General features: G+C 38.0%; 1 protein-coding gene across 3 annotated transcripts in view; it reads right to left on the bottom strand.

The window, feature by feature from the left end:
- SHTN1 (shootin 1) overlaps positions 1-19,773 on the bottom strand; it is a 124,185-nt gene that overhangs the window by 91,443 nt on the left and 12,969 nt on the right. For all 3 annotated transcript variants that reach the window (XM_043982228.1, XM_043982226.1, XM_043982229.1), the window contains exon 2: positions 16,132-16,184. In XM_043982228.1, the coding sequence (XP_043838163.1) occupies positions 16,132-16,184 (53 nt within the window). The remainder of the gene's footprint in view (positions 1-16,131; positions 16,185-19,773) is intronic.

Genomic DNA, 19,773 nt, shown 5'->3' with positions numbered 1-19,773 from the left:
CTTGAGGGCCAAGAATCAGGATTTCTAATACTTCTGTGTGAATCCAGTGTATGGCACCACGATGAATAGATTCTTATATATACATGATGATTTGATTCATATTTCCAATTCATTATTTCTCTAAGCATCACCACTGGTTTTGAGTAAATTTCACATTTCTGAATTTCTCAATCAGAAAGAATTACATAGATCATTAAAAAAAAAAAAGGTGTGAGGGGGTGGGGGAGGGTGGGGAAATGCATCTAGAGGCACCAGAAGGAAGACAGTCTCTCTCCAGTTTGTCTCTTTTCCCTCTACTCTCAAAGGGCTTCCCAAAGGCATCAGTGGACAATTCATTTTCAGTTTTAATCAAACCCTCAGTCCCCATCCACCAAGACTGCCAATAGTAGCAGAAGCATTGAATAGGGACAGCATTCTATTCACACCTAAACAAAGACCACCAGCTCACTTCTCACACAGGCCACCAAATAACTGTCAAATACCGGTAACTTTCAGCCAATGCCACCTCAGATGGTGCCACACCAACAGTCCAGATGTTAAAGATTCCATTACCAAAATCCACTCACTGATCAAATCTTAATTTTCTTCCAAAAGGATTGAGTAGAAAAGCTCTAGCAGAGTCCAGGCCAGAGTGGCCCAGTCTTTTTTTTTTAAACAAAACAAAACAACAACAACAACAAAACAAACCAAAAAAAACCAAAAAAAAACAAAAAAAAAAACAGGTGACCAATCTCTCCAAGCACAGTTTTTATGTAATCCCTGCCTTCATGAATAGCAGATTTCTCTAGCCGTCTGCAAACCTACAGCTGTGTAATACCAAAGGTCTTCATGTGTCTGTGGCTTCTATTTTCTGCAATTGCATTATGAGAGAACTGGCAGCCACAGAATCTACCATCTGCTATGGATATTGAAAGGAAAAAAAATTACAAGTACAGCAAATGTAGCTTTACTTATCACAAGATGGAACAAAATCCAATGTAAAGGATGTGTCTATTCACCGAGCAGGGTTCCCAAAGACCAATTAATGCATTATTTTAGGTAAGTCCTGAAAAAGATTGTACTTTCTCATTCAACTAGAAAACAGGAGGAACATTTAAAATATTATGGGCCTTTTAGGTGGAATGTTGTATCTTCAGCTATATTACGCTAAGCCACACAGTCAAAGAACCCACCCCCCCCCCAGCTGCACCATTTATATAAACTGCTCCCTTTTGTGTAAGAATTGCCCGCAAAGACCTTGCAATAGCAACAGATGTTCTCGGGACCACATTGCTTAATTGTAATTCCCAATGATTCTCTGTTGCTTACAGCTCACATGGAACATAGCAGCATGATTGCTGGCTAGTTTAAGCAACCTGGATAATATTACGCCTGCTCTATAGTCTCTATTTTGGCTCTTTATGAAGTGGCGAATTGATCCATGGTTGGCCTTGTGGGTTTTGAAAGCCCTTCATAGAGGAGGCCCTGGCTATTTTCCAGATCTCTTCCTTGAACCTCATCCAGGCAGATACCTGGCTTCTGACACTGACCCTGAATTTCTGGAGTTTTGGCAGGCATGTCTACATAGAAGGTCTCTGCAATATGAATTTGCAGCATACAGTTGTCTTGTCCAGATCCTTTGCCATTTCTAACATGATCTTAAAATATGATCAACTTTAAATAATCTGCATTAATAGTGTTACAATGAAATAGACTGTATATACCTGAAAAATACACACACACATATATATGTGTGTGTGCATATATACATATACACACATTTATTATTCATAGGGATCAAGAAGTAGTCAAAGACAATGCAAAAAGACAACAAATGTAAGAATGGTATGAGGAGAACCATAATAATCACTGAGTTCAACTTTTTTTTTGAAGATAAAAAACTAATTCCAAGAAGTGACATGCCTTCCCTAAAAGCACATAGCCAGTAAGTGCGATATATTAGAATTTAAGCCCTGGTTCTGTAATTATAAATGTTCCAACCTTTATAAAGTCATGTGCATGTGTGCATGTGTGCATGTGTGCATGTGCACAAGCTAGTCTCTCATATGCTTTCCTTACAAAAATCTTATGAAGTAGGTAGGTACAAGTATTATTATTCAACTTAACAAATAAGAAAGCTGAGGTTCCGGAAGTTGTTATTGCCCCTGATTATGTTGCTAGTAAATGACAGAGCCAGACCTTCTGAAACTTAGCACCATGTTCTTTTCAGGAAACCATTGCTACCTCTTGACTAATCTCAATGTGGAGCACTGACAGCTGATTGTTTTTGGCATCTAAATGAGTATTTTTTTAATGTTCTATGTTATAGTACTTTCCCATTTTGCTCTTTTCCCCACTTCAAGACCTTTTCGTTTATATTCTCTCAAAGGAAGAGTCTATATGTTCTAATACATATTCTTTTCACATGGATACAAAAAGTATATAATATAATGAGAATGTGTACACATTTACCTAACATGGAATAAGAAGGCCTCAAATGACTTTTTAATAAAACTATTCCTTTATGCTTCATTTGGAGAATTCAGGCTGGGATTTCAACCACAACTTGTAAATTCCTACAAACATATTCAGAGCATAAAATAAATTAAACTATTTTAACTTGCAAGAAATTCATTCTAGTCTCCATTCCCTCTCTAAATGTGTTTTGAAGTTCTTTGTTTCACTCCAATTTTAACAGGAATAAGAAGTGGGAACTACCCAAAAGCTATCTTACTGCATTCTCCAAATTCTAGGTATTTATTGTGTGTTAGATGGAAACACATGTCATCGGAACAGAGATCCTTGTTCTTTGTTTCTGGATAGATTGCTGTTAATAAGAGACTCATTTTCACTTTCAAACTGCTAAGTAATTACTTTTTTTTTCCCCCTGGCACAACCACTTGCTATTCTATCTCAAAGAAATTGCATGTATATGGATGTATTATGCATGAACAGTTAGCACAATAGATGCATATCTTCCTTCTTAAAGTGATTTTTATTGAATCCTTTAAAATAAAATACTTAAGAACCTTTACTCCTGAAAACTATACAAGAGGAGGAAATGCTCAGCAATACGCAACTCAGTCAAGGCACAGACAGTATCATATGGCCAGCTTCTTGAAACATAAGTATTGGAAAGTATCTGCCTCTCTCCCTTTTCATTCATGGCTCCTGGCACAGTGACAGAAACTATGGATGTGTTGTTACAGTATATCGCCAAAACTACATCTACTACAGCACTCAGATACTGACTCATTTCAAAATCTCTCCAAAGACCTCATACTAAAGACAAATGTTTTTCATTTTTAGGAAATCACTATAAGAAATTGTTCTCTCTCTCTCTTTTATTGAGAAATTTGAGTGCCATTACAACCCAGTTTGGATAGGGCACTCCCCCTCATACACACCCCTTCTCTTTTCTTCCACATAGGGAAAATAAGCAGGACACTGAACTCCAATCAATTATGATATAGCCCCTTGCTCAAGAGCAACTACTTCAAAGTATGTCTTCAATTGTGTGGCTACACAATCATCCAATGAAACATCTTGAATGAAACAAATATAGTGATGTCAGCAATGACAAAGTAAAGCATTTATTTGTCGAAATCTACTTAGTCCTTCCACTGTTTTCCAAAAGTTGAAAGAATATAATTAGCAAAGCTTCTGTTGACTTTAACATGGTAGATCCATCCATTTTCCAAAGTAACAATAACAATCCCCAACTGAAACTGAAAAATAGAACAGTGGAGAACATTAATTTTCACTGGTCCACCCCTGCCACCTTTGACCATGTCAGTGAAATGATTCCATTTTACAGATGTCACTCTTAACCTTTTATGGGTAAGAGATCCACAATCTCATGTTTTAGTCTTGATTTTTGTGCTATATCGATTTCTCAAATTAAATTTTAATCCTAATCACCTTTCTGAATTGGTGCCATCTGCAAACTTAATGAACATGTACTGACTCCAACCTCAAAGGTATTGATGAAAACAAAATTCAAGTCAACTCCCAGTTATCCAGGTTAATAGACTGTAACAGCCCAACAAATCATCCAAAATAGCAGCTAATCAAAAAAATCATGGGAGTTCATCATTTGATTATATATTTGTTTATAACATCTATATGTAATAATTCATGTCTATGTATGCCTTTAAAATTAATAAATTGCTTCTCACCAACAATTCTATGAGGTAGATAGTACTAACAGTATTATCTCCATTGTATAGATAAGGAAAGTGAGTCTCTGAAAGCCCAAGTTACTTGCTTATAATCACAAAGCTAAAGAGTCTAAGGCTCAGGATTCAAATTCAAGTCTCCCTGACTCTAAGACCAACAGTCTTTCTACCATGCCATGTTGATTAAGACTGTTTTATGTATATTTTCTATGATGTCAGGGATGTCATTTACATTCCTAATTCCATGGGAATTTTAAAGATAATGCTAAGTTTGCAACCACTATAAATCTTTACAAAATTTGTAAATGTTCAAGAGCTCCAAACAAGAGTAGCCTCAATGGAAAAAAATTAAAAAGGACCAAAAAAGTAGGCGTCTCCATGATTTTCTATAGTAAACCCTCACAGTCACACAGATGACTAAAAATGTATATAGACAAATATGACTTCCTCTCTTGTGTTAAATGTGTGTTGGTTATGAAAATAGCATTTATTAGGAGAACAGAAGCTCCCTTATGGGATCTCCTCAGACAAGGTGTCTCACAAGCATTTGTTAGGCTCACACAAGAGTCCATGAAAGTTGCAATCACAGAAATAACTGGTCTATGATAATATAACTATCACCAACAGCAAGGCAACACCTAGGGGAGATGTCTGTTCACTCAAGATATTTAGAGTCATAGTGTTTGTCCTGAGCAAATTTATATACAGAAAATTGATTCTTTAATAGATGGTGAGATTCTCTAGTAATCACCATTCCTGAATAGGAGTTAAGCCTAGCAACAATATAGGGGCTACTTTAATGGTCTATGATCACCAAAAGAGGTGGGTCTAGCAATCTGAACAAGAAAAAACTAAATGTATGAAGCACATGTATCTCAAAGATTATGGTATGTAGTTGGATGAGGATTTGGGGTTTTGGGGAGGGTTTTTTTTTGGTTTGTACTTGTGATTTCATTTTTGTGGGGAATTCTGGGTAAGGAAAATATCTCCCAATGCAGATTGGATTATATTCTATAAAAGCAACTTATGGCCTTAGAGAGGCATCTAGAGAGGTTAGGTAGAGAGGGAACTTGAATCCATTTCTTATTGACTCTGAAGCTAGTTTCCAATTTAATAGACATCACCCATTCATTCACCCATACAAATACATTAGACAGGCACTGCAGATGAATAATGGCCCAGAGGTAATTATATAGGAGGTCATACAACTAAACAATATTCGTGAAACTGTTTGTTGCTTTCAGTGATTCTGAACTGTTACCACAGAACACCATATCTTTTTAACACTAATTTCTTCTCAGTGATGTTATATACCTACAAATCATGAAAATGACACAACATCAAAAGAATCAAGACTACTGGAGACCCAAAGGGAAATGGAAAAAACAGTGGGTGGTGAAAATAGGCTGCCACAGACTGCCAACAATGACGTCTTTTATACCATTTCTCTTGAACATCACTGAGAATGCATATCTCTATAAAAGGAGATGTCATGTCACAGGAATGAGGTATTACAGATGGATAGCCCAAGAACCACACCAGTACTCATAAAGTATTAAAAGAACTAGAACAAAGCATCTAGTTCATTAGGGGAATCTATGGAAGACTTGTGGAAAGAGATGGATAAGAATCATATAGGATAAGAAGGTATGTATACATTTTGATCTATACTACTACCCATATTAATGATATAATTAACCTGAAGTATCAAAATGAGTTTTCAATTTTGAATACATTAACTGAAAAGTAGTGACCTTAAAATAACATTGTGTGGCTAAGCCTGAGATTAAGAATATATTGTGAATAATATTAAGAAGTGACTTACCCAGGGTCATAGAATTTCTGGCAGAATCAAGCAATCATGTACTTATGGTCAAGAATTAAACATATGGGGGCAGCTAGGTGGCACAGTGGTAAAGCACCGGCCCTGGATTCAGGAGGACCTGAGTTCAAATCTGGCCTCAGACACTTGACACTTACTAGCTACATGACCCTGGGCAAGTCACTTAACCCTCATTTCCACCCCCCCCCCAAAAAAAGAATTAAACATATGACTAGCAGCAATGAAGATGACAAAATATGCGCTCTTCAGTCATCAGGAATAATTCTATTTTAAGAATGACTCTCCCCCCTTCCCTCAGGTAACTGTGTGCCCACTTCCAAGTCTCCTTATACCTTATACCATGCTATATACACACTCTTAAATCCAGTGACATTGGCCTCCGTGCTATTCCACAAACAAGATACTCCATCTCCTGGCTCTGTCTGTTCCCCATACCTAAAATGTTCTACTTTATATCTCCATATGTATGTATGTATGTGTGTGTATGTGTATATGCATGTATGTACACCTACACAAAATATACATACATACATACATACACATATACATATATATATATATCAAACATATACATCATATCTTTGAAATGATTCAAATAGTCCCAAATAAAATCCCACTTCTACAGGAAGCCTTTCTCAATACCTCTTAATTCCTCCATTAAGTTTTCCCTATTTATCCTGTATATAACTTGTTTCATACATTTGTTTACATATCATCTCTCCCCTTTAGATTGTGAGCTCCTTGAAGGTATTGTCTATTTCTTGCCTTCCTTTGCATCCCTAGGCACTTAGCACAGTGCCTGACACATAGTAAAACATTTAATAAATATGTACTGACTGAGTGAACATGTGGTCTTTCGACATTTTCAAAATGTAAGAATATTAAATAGAAAGAGAGCCCAACTTAAGCCAAGATATCATATGTACTTCTTCCACCTCATCTACAAGTTTATTCCTCTGGCATTAAAAAAAAAAAAAGAGTAAAAATTAAAGTAGAGCCCCTGGGCATATGGTAAATATACATACATTTGGTATATATCTATCAGCTTGAAATGATTGGAATGATGCCACCTGCTGGAGACTTACTGTAGAAAAGCTCCGCCATGAGGAGAAGGCCTCTGAGGGCAAGCCATGCGGTCCAAGGTCCTTGGCATCAGGAAGTGACGTTTGCTCATGAGTACTATCTATCAAAGCTACCAGCCAATCAAGTTGAGGAGTCTCCCATTTCTGGAAGAGGACACAAAGGAGGAAGCAGGCGCTGGTGGGACTGTGCTTCCTCTTTGGCTGCGAGACATCGGCATGGTGGCAAGGAACTTCAGAAGTGGGAGATTAGGAAGGCTAGGATTGCCAGGTTATAAGAAATATCTCCTCAATCTTTCTCTTTCTTTTACTATGTTTCAATAAACCCTTAAAAAAAATTCTAAACTCATTTATCAGTGATTTTAGTCAGTTTTCCCCCAAAACTGGGGGGGGGAGATTAGAACCCACATTTAGAATTTTAGAATTTTAAATTACACAAGGTCAAGTAGTTTTTTCTTTTCTTTCTTTCTTTTCTTTTCTTTTCTTTTTTTTTTGGTGGGGCAATGAGGGTTAAGTGACTCACCCAGGGTCACACAGCTAGTAAGTGTCAAGTGTCTGAGGTCGGAATTGAACTCAGGTCCTCCTGAATCCAGGGCCGGTGCCCTATCCACTGCACCACCTAGCTGCCCTCCTCAAGTAGTTTTTTCAACTGATGCTAAGGCCAACTCATTCTCAAGGATGCCTGTTAACTCTATGGTTCATCAGTACATATGTTCTGGACATGCAATGTAAATGAGCATGTTTTCCTCTACCTCTCTAACTTTATCTTCAAAGTCCTTTTTGAGTGTCTCAATGGCCTGAGACCAATTCATATTTTTCTTGGAAGCTTTAGATGTAGGAACCCTGACATAGCCATCCTTCTCTACGGGTACACCTTCATTGTCACTAACAAAGCTTTCTATGGTTTGCAACTTTCTCTGCCTGCTCATCCTGCCTGTCTTTCACTTGACTTTTAATTCCTTCTTAGTGTGGGGTCCTGCTTCCGATATACTGTCCCAAGCTTCAGGGGCAATTTCTTCACTCACCTGGCCCTTTCTCTCTGGTTCATAGATAACCCCAGGCCAACTTGTCAATCAACCAGGCAGCAAAACTTTGTGTGCCGTAGTTGCTAGCCTCCAACCAGCCTGCACCCCTCCTCTATCTGGGCTGCCACCACTCAAGGTTTCTTCCTGGTTCTCCACTAGGGTAGGACATCCAAATTCCCCCTTAGCTCCTGCATACACCCCTGTAGACTCCCCCTCCTCCCGCCCCAACCCTGGCCAGCCATTCAGCCCTCTCAACCAGACCATGAGCATGGCCCAGAGATGGAGAGTCACCACTCCTCACCAGTTATATATTCCTCGGCTTCACTCCATTGTCAGGGTGAGTTGTGCTGAGTGCTGGACAATTACAAACATACCTAACCAACTACATATAGTTGGGTCCCAGATTCATGCTTTCACATGCCATAGACTAATCTAACAGAAAACCAGAGTTTACTCAAACATCTTGCCATGTACTCTGATACCATACACATACCCTTCTTCCTATTTCCACTTATTGCTCTAAGAACATTGATCAAATCAATACCACCATTGTTACTAGAAAGGATATAACAATGGACTGTGCTATGGCTCCTCTTGAAATCCCTATGACTTCCCAGACCAAACTCTCTTCCCCACCTTCAAATCCCCATTCGTGCTTGTTTCCACTATTAGAATGTAAGCTGCTTGTAAACTGGTTCAGCCTTTCTGGAAAGCAATGTGGTACTATGCTGCAAAATTCACCAAATGGTACAAACCCTCTAACCTCTACTGAGATATACTCCAAAGAGATCAAAGCAAGAAGAAAAGGAGCCATATACACAAAAATATTTATAGTATCTCATTTTGTAGTAGCAAAGAACTAAAAGCCAAGGGGGGTACCCATTAATTAGAGAATGACTGAACAATTATGGCATATGAGTATAATAAAGAAATTACAATAGAGATTATTCAGAGAAACCTTGGAATGTCTGTATGAAATGATGCAAAGTGAAGTGAGCAGAACCAGGGGGCAATATATACAATAAGAGCATCATAAAGAGCCTTAGGATCTCTGATCAATGCAATGATAAGCCATGACTGAGAAAACAAATTATGACTCATGTTACTACCTCCTGACAGAGAAGCGATATAGTCAAGATATAGAATGAGATAACGATTTTTGGACATTTTTGGAGTTTTTCTTGCTTGACTAAGGCATAACTGTTACAAGGATTTGTTTTCTTTCTTTTAAGTTAAGGGTGGGAATAAGAGGGGGAGATAATGAATGCTTGTTAATTAAAAAAACAAAAAGGAAAAAATTACAAGTTTCTTGATAGCAGGAAACATCTTGGTTTTGCAAGTGCGTCATCAGTACCTGTGACAGTGCCTGGCATATAGGTATACTTTAATAAATGCTTTTTCATTCATTTGTCTAATGAAGGACAAAGGAATTTAATGTTTTTCTTCTGTCCCCTAAAACAAAATTATTCCCACATTAAAGTATGTGGCAAAAAGGTGGGGAAGGATAGTTTACTTTGTCCTCTCTATCCCTGATAATTGAAATTAAACCTCTTTGATATAGGGGGTACTTGAGGGTCACTGGAAACAGGTTAGTCCCATAATAGATATAAGAAAACTGCTCTGCTGAGAGAGAATGGGGTTCTCCATTTGCCATCGCTAGAACCAAAGCTGCTTTACTCTTTCTACTCTGGACAAAAGGCTTTTATCACATGCTTCTCTCCATAGAAATGCACTCCCTTCTTTTGGTAAAGATCCATAATAATAAAATGGCCCATCTTTACAGAGCCTGATAAATAGTACATTGGAAATTTGAAACCACTCTAACTTTGTTATATCCAACCAACCACATTGCTCTCTTATCCTTCCTTCTAATTTCTGTTAATAGTTATTTTTAAAGAACTAGAACAGAAAAAGATATACTGTACATGGATATGATGGAAGTTGACCTATACTCCATGTAGCGAGATATGTAAATAGTTAGTGGTCTGAGGTAAATTAACTCTACTGTCAATCATATGTTCCTGTAACAAAATGGTCTGTTTTACCTATAAAGTCAGCATTCTGAAGAGATGGTTCATTTAAAGCACCACTAAAAGAACTTGGTCCTGCTTTGTTTAAATTTTCATGGAGGGGCAGCCTGGTCATGTAGAAAGGGAGGTAGATTTGAACACAGAAGACCCGGATTTGAATCTAGACTATTCATTACATACTATCCAGGCCAGTTATTCTATACAACCTGTGGAGCCCTGGGCAAGTCTATTTAACCTCTCTGCTCTTTGATATCTCCTCCGCAGCATGTGAGTGTTGGACTGTCTGACCTCGGTGATCTTGTCCAGCTCCAAATCTATGACACTGAACCTAACATATGTAAGATACTGTGTTAGGCGCTGGAGATGTAGAAGCAGCAAAAGATATGACCCCTGATTTCGAGGGGTTTCCAATCTAGTTGGGTAGCTAGGACAGAACTATAAACAGACAGCAGCAGAAGGCAAAATGAGGGCCAAGGGAATGACAGATAGTAAGTGTCACGTAAATTCTATGGACAAAAGGCTCAGATTAGGATTCAGAAAGGTCAGCCTCCTCTCTCAGGCTTGTTTCCCTCATTCGGCACATCATTCCTCTCTCTCAGCCTTCTGTTGGTAATTTTGGTCATCTGTGACTGGTGGAGGGGGGGCACACTGCATCTACCTTTTGTACAACAGGAAGGGGAAACTATGCTCATGATTGCAGGAAGCACTTAGGACTAATCCCCATTCAATACATTTACTCAATAAATATTTATTAAGCATTTACTCTACTCAAGGCTCAGATCCGGGTCCACAAATGAACAAGGAGAAGAAAGGAAGAAATAACACAAAAATGTTACCCATTTCTATAGATATCATGCTATCCTTTTTCTTCTAAATTTATTCTTCACAAGTACACTTGATTTGGGGTAAGAATTGGGTTCAAATCCTAGATCCACAGAGCATAAATTTAGAGCTAGAAAGGACCACAGAGGTCATGTGGCAGAACATGACTTACTCATTTGACTTACTGATGAAGAACTAAAGCCAAGAGAGGTTAAGGGGACTTGCCAAAGGTCATGCAGCTAGTATCTGCATGGTGGGAGACGGGAACCCAGGTCTTCCTTGCTCCAAGTTCAGAACTGTATCCCTAACAACATGTTGCCACTTCCCATGATTTGCACTTGCTGTATGACTTAGGACAAGTTATTTAAATTGAGCCTTAGTTTCCTCATCTATATAATAGACATATTTGTACCTTCCCTCCATCATCTCAATGGATTGTGATTGGATGGTACAAAGCTCAGAGAAATAGCCCAACACCTTAGGTGACAAGAACCTGATAGGGTAGCATGTTGGGCAAAATCTAAGAAGATGAAATTTATTAGGGATAAACGTGAAGTTTTATACTTGGGTTAAAAATCTGCTTTACAAATAAAAAGAAAAGGAAGGTAGGACTAGCTAGCAAGCACAGGAATTCAGAGGTGAAAGAGATCTTGGGTATCTAGTATACCCCTATCTAAAAGAATGGCCCCTGAGAAAAGATCTGGGAGTTCTGATGAACTTCAGGGTGAATAAGAATGAACAGTGACACTATGACAATAAAAGCTAACACAATCTTTGGCCACATTAGGTAGATACAGTGTCCAGAACTAGAAGGCTTAATAGCTCTCCCATGTTCTGCTACAGTAAGAACACATCTGGAGCACTGTTTTCATTTCAGGGACCCCATTTTTAGGAATGCTATAAAATCTTCTCCAGAAGGTGACCAGAATGGTGAAGGACCCTAAGATCATGACATATAAGTATTAGGTGAAGGAACTGAAGATGGTTGCCCTGAAAAGAGAAAAACTACAGAGCGGCAAGATAGCAGAGTGGATAGAGTGCTAGACCTGGAGTCAGGAAGACCTGAGTTCAAAATCAGTTTCAGATACTGGTAGCTCAGTGACTGAGTAAATCAATTTGACTTTTGCCTGCCTCAAACTCTTCATCTGTGAGATGGAGGTAATAATAACATCTACTTGCCAAGGTTGTTGAAAATGAAATGAGATTGTGTGTGCATGTATGTATGTATGTTCATGATATACACACATATGTAAAGTGCTTTGCAAACCTCAAAGTGCTAGTAATCTTAACTATTTTTACTATTATTCAACAGTAATCTTCAGGTATTTCCTGTGGATTTTGGCTCCAGAGGGAAGAACTAGGGCCAATATATGGAAGGTACAAAAAGGCAAATGTAGGCTTGAAAATTCCTGATAATAAGATAACAGAGAAGTAGAGCTGGCTCAGAGAGGGACTGGCTGCTCCACACCTGTACTGGGCTGACTCTCCACTGGAAATTTTCAACCATAGATTGGAAGACCATTAATGGATATGTGGCTGAGGGGATTCTTGGTTAGGTAGAGAATGGACAAGATGGACTTTGAGGCCCCTCCCAATTCTAGTATTTTTTAAAACTCTGTTATCAATGAATAAATATATGTGAATTATTTTGTAAATGGCAAAACATAATATAAACGTGAGGAATGATATTTGTTATAACACTGTCACTGTCCCTTTCTCATATTCCTTTTTTTTTTTTTGCAGGGCAATGAGGGTTAAGTGACTTGCCCAGGGTCACACAGCTAGTAGTATCAAGTGTCTGAAGCCGGATTTGAACCCAGGTACTCCTGAATCCAGGGCTGGTGCTTTCCCACTGCGCCATCTAGCTGCCCATCATATTCCTTTTCTTGAGTCAATGAGTTCTCCTTGCTTTCCCACTACATTGTTGCCTTTTCCTTTACCCTACTACATTTGGGCAAGGAGAGAAAAATGATCAAATCCAATTATTGAGAAAGAACTCTTCTAATGCCTTCTTAGCCTCTCTTCTTTCTAGGAACTTAGATATGTACAGGGTTAGATATGTATAGGGGGTCCTAGCTGAGGAAGCTATGCAAGTGTTACGAAAATGTGGCTAGGTACATCTACATTTTCCTCTTGTCTGACTGCTGATCATTGCTAACCAAACCCCAACCCTGTATTAATTTCAACATCTCCCTCCTTCACTCCTATTCACATGCTGCTTAATGGAGCTGGAGGGAAGGCATGAAACCATGCCAAATGGGAAACGGGTCCACAACAAATTCAGGTTATCTGATTTCAAATGAGACTTCACTGTGGCAACAAAATTTTACTCATCTCCAATCAATCAACTATCATGGTGGTGTCAGACTCAATAGAAATGAATCCCTGCAGGCCACATATTTACTTATAAAACCACAAACTGACATTATCTATGATGTATTGTCTTTTATTTATTTCATTAAGTATTTCCCAACAACACTAGAGAGTTTTGGGGTTGCCTGAGTTTGACACTTCTCCATCATCCCACAAGTTCATACCCCAAAGCCTTGTTTTTTCCTCGAGCCTCCCATGGCACACCCCAGCTCCAAGCTGAAAGACTTTGCCTAATACTTCATTTTTAAAAACTGAAGCCATTAGCCAAGAGTTCCCTTTTCTCCTCATCTCATATCTCTATGACATCATCACTCAATATCTCCTCCTGCACTTCTAACTCTGATGAAGCAGCAGCCCTTCTCCTGCCCAAGGCCAACCATTCTAAAGGCACCCTTCCTCCTTCCTGCTTTCTCAAGCATATTATTTCCATTATCATCTTCACTCTTTCTAGTCTTTAATCTCTCCCCATCTACAGGCTTCTTTCTATTTTACTGACAAACACACCAATGCTTCCCCAATCTTTAAAAAGCCCTCACTTGATCATACCATAATACCAGTTATTGTCCTCTCTCCTCTTCTTCCCCGTGAAACCAAAGAGGGAAAAGTCTATATTCTATTCCCCTACATCTTCTCTTCTGGTCTCTGGCCTTTCAATGAAAAACTTTATACGCAAAGTTACAAAAGATCAAATTTTAATTACTCAATCTAATGGCCTTTTCTCATGCTTCTTGGCCTCTCTGCATCATCTGACAATGTTTGTCATCTTCTTCTCCTAAATACTCTCTTACCTCTGAGTTTTCATGACATTAATCTCTCTTATTCTCCTCCTACCATATGTATGGATTATGTATATGTATATGTGTATGGATGTATAAAATATCCACAAATTAGGTAGCTCCAAAATTAGCTAGCTAATTAGGTAGTTAGGCTACTCTATGACACAGGTGCAGATTTCACAACTTTTTTTTAGTTGCCAAAACATCTTTGAATTTTGTGTAGAAGGGAAGAAGTGATTAGCAATCTCCTGTCCAGCTATCTGAAATTAAATGCCCTAGGCAAAGTCACTCAACCACTCTGGAGCTAATATCCATTAAATTTTGAAATGCTATTCATCGGTTCATCTGAGAGAGAGGATACCTTCTCTATGAAGTGATAAGCTATTTACAAAGAAAGAAAGATATGGGCTTTGCCTTCAAGGTTCAAGTAATTTGGTAGGGATAATAAGAAAAGGACACAAAATAAATATGATATAAATTCCAATATGATAAAGCACATTAGAGAAGTATAAAGTGCTAGGTGAACAGATTTCATTATTTGTATCCCCAGTGCCTAGTACACAGTAGATACTCAATTAGTGATTGTTGATTAACTGTGAAAGGTCAATTGAAACAAGCAGATTCATGGTATGCATACACATTTTTTTTGTTTGTCTGGGGTTTTTTTGTGGGGCAATGGGGTTAGGTGACTTGCCCAGGGTCACACAGCTAGTAAGTGTCAAGTGTCTTGAACTCAGGTACTCCTGAATCCAGGACCGATGCTTTATCCACTTCGCCACCTAGCTGCCCCCGTATGCATACACATTAACCATCCTTTTTCCTCTACCACCGGATAGCACTATCACCTTCACTTCTCATCCTCCTTTCAACAATTATTCAAGGGAATAAGAAACTTGAAATGGTGCTAACAGTCCTAAGATCACCTTTATGACACCCTAAAGCACCTAGAAACTGTTTGGAGACATGGTGATCTGGAAAACTTCTCAACTTCTGCTTGAGGACATAGCATGAGTATCATCAGTCATGGTATCACTATTCAGGTTATGAAACTGCTTTGCCTTACTGTGTATTATGCTAGAAGTTAAATAGAATTTTTAAGGGAACCAACAGGTAGAAAGCTGACCACATGTTTCAAAAACACTCAAGTCACTGCTGCTTTCACTGTCATTTTCAACTATGATTTTAAATGTGAAGATGCATAATTTAGAGGTTTTGAAAAAGCCGAATACATCTATTTCTGATATTGCAAAAGGGCCTTTTGATCGTTCTGTCTCTCTTTTCCCCTTTCCTCCATCTCCTCCAATCAAATTCTCTGTTTTTCTCTCTTTGTCTTTGGTCTCTAGATATTGCTTCCCTCCAATCTGTCATCTTGTGTTAGTTCAAGAAAAAAAAATTGTTAACACTTGCTCACAATCATCAAGGAGACCATTTATGGGGGTAAGTCGGAGAAAATTATTTTCAAACTGTATAAAAGCAATCATAAAAATCTCTTGCACAAAGCTTCCAATTTCCATTTTGTGTCAAGCATTTTTTTAACTTGCAGATTGACAATGACTACATTCGGAGGAAGCAGAGACAGAAAAGACTTGTGGAATCATTTACTCTAAGTACCAAAAGAAAGGTTACAGAAAAGTTCCTCCAGAATTTGGACCAAAGTCCTAAAGCTTAAGTTTCCGGGGAATTAATGTCAACCTCTAATATGTATGAACTAGTTACTGAAGAAAGCACATTTCTTCAAGAGCATGTGCCACGTTACCACATTTGCATCATGTCGTTAATCTCACAGAACTGCACATACTGTGTGACATGTCTGCTATTCTTTACCAACTATGGGTCCTGTAGTTTGACATCAATTTGAAAAACACATTCAAGGAAAAAAAAAAATCTACCCTCATTCCACTGTGAGCTGAAATAGGTAATAGAACAATGAGCTTTGTGAGACAGACTTTTGGAAAGATGGAGAAGCAGAATTAGAAATGAAAAATACAGAATATTTTAAAATCACCAAACATGATAAAGGACAAACCTTCTCTTTTGTTTTCTTGTTTTCTGCTTTAAGATCTTCATATTCACCAATTGCTATAAGAAAACAGGGGAAAACAACATTACAACACTCAGAAATGAAAAATAGTCAAGCTTATTACATTAAAATTTCAATTCATCTGACCCAGAAGGTCAGAACTTTCAATTATCTGAATTTCCCCCAACCAGTCCATTTTTAGAAGAAAGAGGCAATTATCAAGGAGAAAAAGTCACAGTACAAATTTGGTCAATAACAACAACAAAACAATTTCCAGGCAAATTAAGTTAGATTAATATAAATTTAGCCCAATCCCTTGTACCTCCAATCCTGCACACTAAGAGTTCAGCCTCCGAATCATGACCCTTGACCATCCTCAATTATCACACCAAGATTATATGCTATTCATTAAACTCTTTATCAAGTCAGAAAAATGACTCATAGTTTTACAAAGGCTTCCTATATACTGAAATAAAAAAGACTGCCCACTTTTAACTGAGTTTTAACACCTCAAACACTCAAATTAGTCAGTATTTGATTATATATTAAAAATTCAGCTGCAACCCACAGTGTATTAACTGCTCTCAATGAACAATACAAAAATATAATTCTAACAAGGGTGATTCATAACCAAAGATTCTGGCTTCTTTAGCACCCCATAAATTATTTTTACTTCAGAACACACACTAATAGATAATGCACCTAGAAAGTCACAGAAAGCAAGCTTTAAACTAACTCACAAAGGCAAATTTCATGCCCTGTACAGGTTTGTAAAGTTGAAGGCTTTGAAGGAAAGAAGGGAAACATTAGAGAGCCAAAAGGAGAATTGGTGAGGCTAATTTTTATAGACAAAAGGGGCAAGTTATCTCCTTTCTCCAACCTCAGGTTTCCTTATCTGTAAAATGAGAAGATTCAAATAGATTGTCTCTAAGGTTCCTTCCCAATCTAGCATTCTATTTCAAGCATCTCAAGAGGTGGGGTTTAAGAAAACCATTTAACCTAAGGATTAACTCTTTCACATTCCACTCTACTACACAACAAATCCCAGGATTCCAGAAATTGATTAATAGTAGTGACTTTCCTGATCTATTGAAAAATCCCACTGCAATTCAGGCATTTAAAAAGTGTTTTATATGGAGCTTCATGAAAAAAAAAATCTATGGCATATCCAGAGGGGAAAAGGGTTTCTACATAGGAATAGATATAACAACACTGGCCAAAATAAGAAAACAAGATTTTAAGAAACAAAACAAAACAATAATAACAGCAGCAGCAACAACAAAAACCACTACTCAACACCATCGATTACCTGAACCTTTGTTTGCCATTAATGCTAGAGGTGTTTGCTTCCAACTAACCAGAGGTAAGGGAAATCTGAGAACAGCTAACAGAAGTATGGATCTAGAGCCTTCAGGGACCTCAGAGGTCATCTTATCCACTCTTGCCTCAAGCACCTCCCTTTAAAGATAAAGAAACTGAAGCCCAGAAGGTAAAGTGACTTTCTCCAGATCACACAGGTGGGTAATAAGCTACAAATCTGAGATTTGAACTCAGGTCCTTTGATTCTAAATACAACACTCAGCTAACTTAATTAACTTGGTTTCAATACCGCCCCCAATTTAAAGGGATAAGAATGCATACCGTGACATGGTTACACAAATATTAAAAGTAAATTGATGCAAAACAAACCCCCACAACCGAGAAAACCTAGAAACCATGACAACATATAAAGTACTTAATAACAGACCTCCATCTTTCTTTCCTTATTTTCCCCAACTGTGAGAAAATAAAGGACATTCCCCCCCACACACACACACACACAGTTTACTTTATGGAGCAGTCAACTAAAAAATGTGAAGTTTAAACTGATTCAGGTGTCCTTATTAAAAAATATAAGAGGCTAAGAAAAAAAACTATATTATAAGAAATGCTGGAAGCCCTTTTCTAATGATTGGTACATTATGTCAGGTTTAGTACGGCAAAATGCGAAGGGTCTTAACTTCGTGGCAGTCAACAGAACCTGGGTTCAAATCCTGGGTCCACTATTTACTAGCTATATGAAAAATCATTTACCTTCTCTGAGCTTTAATTTCCTTATATGTTCAATGGGAGCAAATATATTCATCCACTACCTACTTCAAATATTCTGAAGAAAATTCTTTATACATTGTCAAGACTCCCAAGTATTTTATATTGTCAACCATTACTTTAAATGGAATTTCTCTTTCTATCTCTTGCTGCTGGACTTTGTTGGTCATGTATAGAAGAAACTGAGCAATTCTGATACCATGTATTTCACAATTTCCATTTATTTTTTAAAAAATAGAAAACAAATAAAGAAACTTTGATTATTTAGTATCCAAGATTAAATTGAAAAGTCAAAATTTATTTAACATATCATTCCTAGTGACCTAGTCTATGGTCATGCATGCCATAATAAAGGCTTACAAAACCATGATCTCATAAAGGCACTAAGGAGTTATTTCTTCCCTCTCCCCCTCCCCATTTAACACATCTGATAGATGCTTTGAAGGCTTTCTTATCACATTAATACTATTCTTCCCATTATATGGCTGATAGCACCCAGATGGAACACTGTTGATTCCCTCAATTATGGAAAGCATTAATTAAGAACCCTTCACCTATGGTGTCTTAATGGAAATCAGGAGAAAACATGTTTCTTGTAAATGACTACATTAACTTTTTTTTTTAAGGTTGTGGGCAGGAAGGGGAAATTAAGGCTATAGAGTATGGGAAAGAGAGTCATGGGGAGGGGAGGTGGGTGGGCAGGGAATGTTCATTTAAAAAAAAAGAAAATTCTTATTCATGTTTTGAATTATTCTTCAAAGCTACAAGCTTAAGACCTTGGTCATTAATCTATCTCAAAAATCTAATATTCTCTCTCTCTCTCTCTCTCTCTCTCTCCCCCTCTTTCTCCACGCCCTCCTTCTCCTCTCTCCACTTTTATATCTCTTCTTTCTCTCCTCTCCTCTCTCCCTCCCTCATCTCTCCCTTCATCTCTTTCATCTCCCTCTTTTTCTCTCTACATCCAGTCTCTCTTCCCTCTCATCTCTCTCTCTCTTTTCTCTCCCCCTCTTTTCTCTCTCTATACTCATTGTTTCTCTTCTTGCTTCCCTTTCTCTCACCCTTCATTTCTCCTCCTCTCCTTTCTTCTCTCCTGTTTCTCCTTCCTTTTCCCTCTCCCCTTATCTCTTCTCTCTTCCTCTCTCTCTCTCTCTCTCTCTCTCTCTCTCTCTCTCTCTCTCTCTCTCTCTCTCTCATATACACACACACACACACACACACACAAATCCCTTTCTCTTTCTCTCTCTCTCCCCTTCTACATCCTCAGCCAACATGTTGTAGCATATATTAACTGGTTTTTGAGAAGCAATAAAACAGAGAGATCACCATTTTGTCTAGACTAAGTTCTCACAGTAGAGTCAGCTCTTCTATCCATTTGCTAATGCTAAAAACTCATTTTACCTAAACCCAGATTAAGGAAATCTCTAGCATTCCAGGAAGCCCTTACAAGATCTATAGTGCTCCAGTTTCCCATACATCCACCAGGATTTCATAATCTTCCCTGAAGAGGTAAGTATTCCTCAGGAAAGCCCCAGATAAGGTCTCTTCTTGCAATGGGGGCCT

This window comes from Dromiciops gliroides, chromosome 2 (assembly GCF_019393635.1).
Source record: "Dromiciops gliroides isolate mDroGli1 chromosome 2, mDroGli1.pri, whole genome shotgun sequence".
Classification (NCBI taxonomy): Eukaryota; Metazoa; Chordata; class Mammalia; order Microbiotheria; family Microbiotheriidae; genus Dromiciops; species Dromiciops gliroides.
The sequence above is the reverse complement of the archived record's forward strand: the minus strand, read 5'-3'. Positions and strand labels throughout refer to the sequence as shown.